This window comes from Haliotis rubra, unplaced genomic scaffold (genome assembly GCF_003918875.1).
Source record: "Haliotis rubra isolate DU_JTF1 unplaced genomic scaffold, ASM391887v1 Scf391, whole genome shotgun sequence".
Classification (NCBI taxonomy): domain Eukaryota; kingdom Metazoa; phylum Mollusca; class Gastropoda; order Lepetellida; family Haliotidae; genus Haliotis; species Haliotis rubra.
This window is the reverse complement of record NW_025767070.1, coordinates 1,027,247-1,031,850: the sequence shown is the minus strand read 5'-3', so window position 1 is coordinate 1,031,850 and position 4,604 is coordinate 1,027,247. Positions and strand designations below refer to the sequence as shown.

At 40.3% G+C, this 4,604-nt stretch overlaps 1 protein-coding gene and 1 long non-coding RNA gene across 2 annotated transcripts in view; both read left to right on the top strand.

The window, feature by feature from the left end:
• Positions 1-373: 373 nt before the first annotated feature.
• The window catches only part of LOC124286778, a 64,897-nt gene continuing 60,666 nt past the window's right edge, over positions 374-4,604 (top strand). Inside the window, exon 1 of the mRNA XM_046723211.1 lies at positions 374-501. Coding sequence (XP_046579167.1) covers positions 446-501 — 56 coding nt within the window. The 5' untranslated portion in view covers positions 374-445. The remainder of the gene's footprint in view (positions 502-4,604) is intronic.
• Positions 1,556-2,589, top strand: LOC124286815. The gene is made up of 3 exons (XR_006901124.1): positions 1,556-1,687; positions 1,877-2,128; positions 2,475-2,589. It is a non-coding gene; the product is annotated as an uncharacterized LOC124286815 (long non-coding RNA).

Sequence of the window (4,604 nt, the reverse complement as noted above, 5' to 3'; positions counted from 1 at the left end):
GCCGAAATGACACGTAGGTTGTCTGGAATGATAAGTATTTTGTCACTGCGTTGAATACACGTCAACCCACTAAGGGGCCGTAACTCACAACACCCAATACAATAGCGGTTGCTAATACGACAGCGGTAGTATATACATTGATGTATAGTATCATCCTTTGCAAAAACTAGCTATTTTAACAATCCTGCAAGAATTAGATAATATGTTCCATATACCAAACATAATATTTCACAAAGAAAGAAGCCTATTACAAATGTTTAAAAGCTCAAAACCTTTCTCTGATTTTCAACGACAAGCAAAGTGGTTTACTCGCGGTGTGTCAGCACTGTCGCTACATATACCAAGATGAACACTACATTGCTTACAGACCCTGATTGAGTATACAGATCATTATTTTGTGACCATCCAAACCGACCCAGAACGTCTGAAGAAGGGAATATTCAGCATGGATTGTGTAGATGGAGATCCATATGTTATAGAACTACAGAACAGTCACAATGGGTGAGTTTTTGTTTTGAGTCTATCCATTAGTAAAACGAAAATGATTGAACTTGCAATGTGTGTGGACTTTCCACTGTTTTCCTCCACAGCCCTTTGAACTGCTTTAGACTGAAGACGTTCATCTTAACTTTTCAAATTACAGAGTGAGGTAAATTTGTATTGTATTTGTCCTTAATAAACGGGGGAAATAGCAGTGTTCAAGCTTTTATACCGATATAACTCTTGAGAGGGATACAGCTGTTTTCTTAACACCTACAAAAAGCCAAAGTGTTTTTCCACGAAATACCAGATGTCCAAAAGACGTAACGTCAATAAACAGATTCATTTGGGCTTAAAGGAAAAATAAGTGGCAAAAATCATATTAACGGACCACTGCAACCTTCAAATGTACCGACCTGTGAAGATCCGGGGTAGAATAGGTCTTCAGCAACCCATTCTTGTCATAAAAGGCCACTATGCTTGTCGTAAAAAGGCGACTAACGGGATTGGGTGGTCAGGCTTGCTGACTTGGTTGACACATGCCATCGGTTCCCAATTGCGCAGATCGATGCTCATGCTGTTGATCACTGGATTGTCTGGTCCAGACTCGATTATTTACAGACCGCCGCCATATAGCTGGAATGTTGCTGAATTCGGCGTAAAACTAAACTCACTCACTCACTCACTCACTCAAATGTACCGAAAACCAAAATAACCAACAAAATGATACTTATATATTTATCACATTGTTTGTCAGTTGCCTTACTACTACTACATCGTGCAGAGGAGCCTGGAGTGTCCATATTGGATTTAATTTGTCATGCTGTGTGGATTATGCCATGCCACACCGTGTTAAAATGTTACTATATGCAAGAAGAGCGTATGTATGGAACTGTTTTAGACGTTCGTATACCCATACTTAACTATGTTCACATGTGCTGTAAATGTACAACGTCAGTGCCCGAGGAAAGTCGGACTCGATTATCCCCCAAAGCATTGGTGATTTAACCTGGTGGCGGGATTTTGAAGCGCTGTTGCTGATCTCCCGAACTTTCCTCTCTCGGAAACCGGTAAAGAAACAAAAGAGACGTACGTTGGTAGCATGTGCCTCTCGTCTCCAGTGAGTCTGTCACACCACATGTCTCCGAAAGAACAGCTTAGATTTCTTATGGAGTTCATCTTGATAAAGGCCCCGTTTTCATTTGGGGTAGGTGGTTTGTACATTAATGATCGATTCTTTGAGATAATTATGCCAGTTACTTGCTGTTTTAACTGTAGGATTTGTTGATAAAGTAAAATATTATCTAAGACGATGTATTTTTCCATCTGTGTATGCACTGGTATATCAAGTGAAATACTGGACTTTCATTTTTGCCTTTGCATGGTTTCTTCATAGCTGCCAAAACTCATCACGATTAGAGCTCAAAGTGTCACAAATCCTGACAAGAGAGCAAACAACATGCTACGTTTGGAAGATCTGAAGATCCACGGGAACAAACCTACCCTTTTTTTGACGTTTTTCGATTTTGACAAAGCTGATAATCTGGTTAGCCAAACGAAAATCACGGATGAAGAAATCTTACCATGGAAACGAACGAAGAAGGCATGTGTGGAAATGGACCTATCATCTTCTCCAAATGTCAGCAAGGTAAATATTACTGATATAAACAAAATGAGATACTGCAGTCTAAATGATTATACCAGACAGCTGGCTGTATGTGTTAAGTGTATGTACAAGGAACTTGTGGTAACCTATTCTGCTCCCTATGTTTTGCTTGTTGCTCAATACTCAGCGTATGCTCCCTCAGCTATATGCCAGCTGCCGCTAAATACGTCTAAACCAGAAAACAGTGACTATTTTTGTGTTCAGAATAACCGTCTATCTAATATTATTATTGGGAACATTGGATTACACAACTAAGTTTATATTTATAGCATCAACGTCATAACCTCCGTGTCCGTGATGATTGTGCATATGTGTTTGTCATTGACAGGGATATGCTTTGTTGGTGAAGCTTCTAGAAGTCAATTCCATTCGAATGATTCAATATCAGCCCGAGGACAGAAGATGGATGACAAGAACCATTCTGAGAGGAGATATCCTAACAAGGAACTATATGCTTTGAAGTTCGAGGAAGACATGCCTGAAATGTTTAGATTCTCTTTGTAAGTTCATGTATAAAGGCGTAGCATAAGAGTTTATTCCTTACTGGTATATTGCATGTGCTTTGCTTATGAACCTTGAATAAGTATAGTCCCTAATTCTGTATAATTTCGTAGTTTAAGCTGTTCCGGAGAAATGGACATTGGAGCGATGTCTGGTTCTGGTGCTGTAAGTGACAGTTGTGTTAGATCTCAGAAGACAGTAAGTCGTTCCGGATGCAGCCTGGTGTTCTACTGAGGCAGAGTATTAAACAACAGGAAAGCCTGGACAGTCCACGGGAACGTCTGTGAATCTGCCACAACACACGCGCCAGCGATATTCCATCTTGAGCTTCACCTGAAAGCAATACTGATACTGTGTGTAAGGTTAGAATGTAGATGATGCTACCGTCGTTTGAAAGGGGCTAAATGCAGACCTACAGATGTTTATGTCAGCCATGTAGGCATAGTTCTGAAAAGATTCACATAATAGTTTTAGGTAAGGACCCACAACAGATCAATAACTTCGCACTTTTGTCATCGGCACAATTAGGTTTTGCCTTGCAATATGTAATTAATGAATAGGATAAATAAGTTGTCTAAGCATCAGCACCATATTTTATCACATACAACTGACAAGCTCCCAACAAACAATTTGGCTGTTGTCTATAAGTGTTCCTACTTCATACGTGCTAGTGATATCACTATGTTAAATTCAGATATCATTTGTAATCAAGCGTAATCAATAGGAAAATCTATGAATTAGTGGATGAGTAGATTCTGTAATAACTTCATGCCGCATTCAGCTATAACTCAGCAGCATTTGGTCAGATAAAACCAGCAGTTGATGTTAACGATGACACACAGCTATCCAAATATAAGAGACTTTGGCCCTTGGGATGTAGTATGAAATCCCCGCAAGTTACATATATAGGTAATTCAAGTATTTATGTATTTATTATAATACGCATTTTCAATTAATGAATAAATTGCCGATGCTGCTTGTTTATCACATTGACAGATAATGTAAGCATTTCATATACGTAGCTGTGTACGTAGCTGTGTATGTCTCACAAATGCGAATACAATGACAGGGCCTCAAACTGTACTATCAATAGCTAGCCATAAAGAGATTTTAGATATGGAGGCGTTCAAATAAATATGTTGAAATTTGGACTTGGTTCACAATAGCTGAAGAACACACTCAGAAACATGTCCAGATACAGACAGCTCGCCTTTCAATGTATTTGAGATTAAGGACGCCTGGATGTGCCTTCACATCCTTAGCCCTGACTTCAACCACTGAACTTGTGTTTGCTTAACTGATTGGTATTTTTCATGTTTGTAAGTTGTGTAATAAAGTCACTTGTGTCCTACGTTTTTGCATCAACGAAATCAAAATGGTGCTTCGTTTGTTGAAAGGGTGCGGGGTTTTAGGGGCTTGGATGTGAAGGTTCACGGCTAAGATTGAGGACATGGGAGTTGGGGAAGTAGGGAGAAGGGGAAGTAGGGAGAGGATGAGACGGATGCTGGACACTATACCCTCCACCTATCCTCCGAGGTCTTACCATTCCCACCTGGACAGAATGTTTAGTCGTGGAATGACATCCAACCCAAACTCTTTCGTCGATGTTGGATTCACTTTTCACCTACATCCCTGTGAAGCATTTGTATTGCACGTTTACCATCCAGTAGGCGACAAACCATGTGCTGACTGAACTCGTACTTCATCCCCCGCACCTGATGCTCAGTTAGAAAACACTGGGTTACTAAACATAATGTATGCGTTGTTGCTTGGCTGGCTGGCTGGTTGGGTTGTTGTTTTAACGCCGCACTCAGCAATATTCCAGCTATATGGCGGCGGTCTGTAAATAATCCAGTGTGGACCAGATAACCCATTGATCAACACCATGAGCATCGATTTATGCAACTGGGATACGGTGACATGTGTCAACCAAGTCCCGTTAGTCGCCTGTTATGAC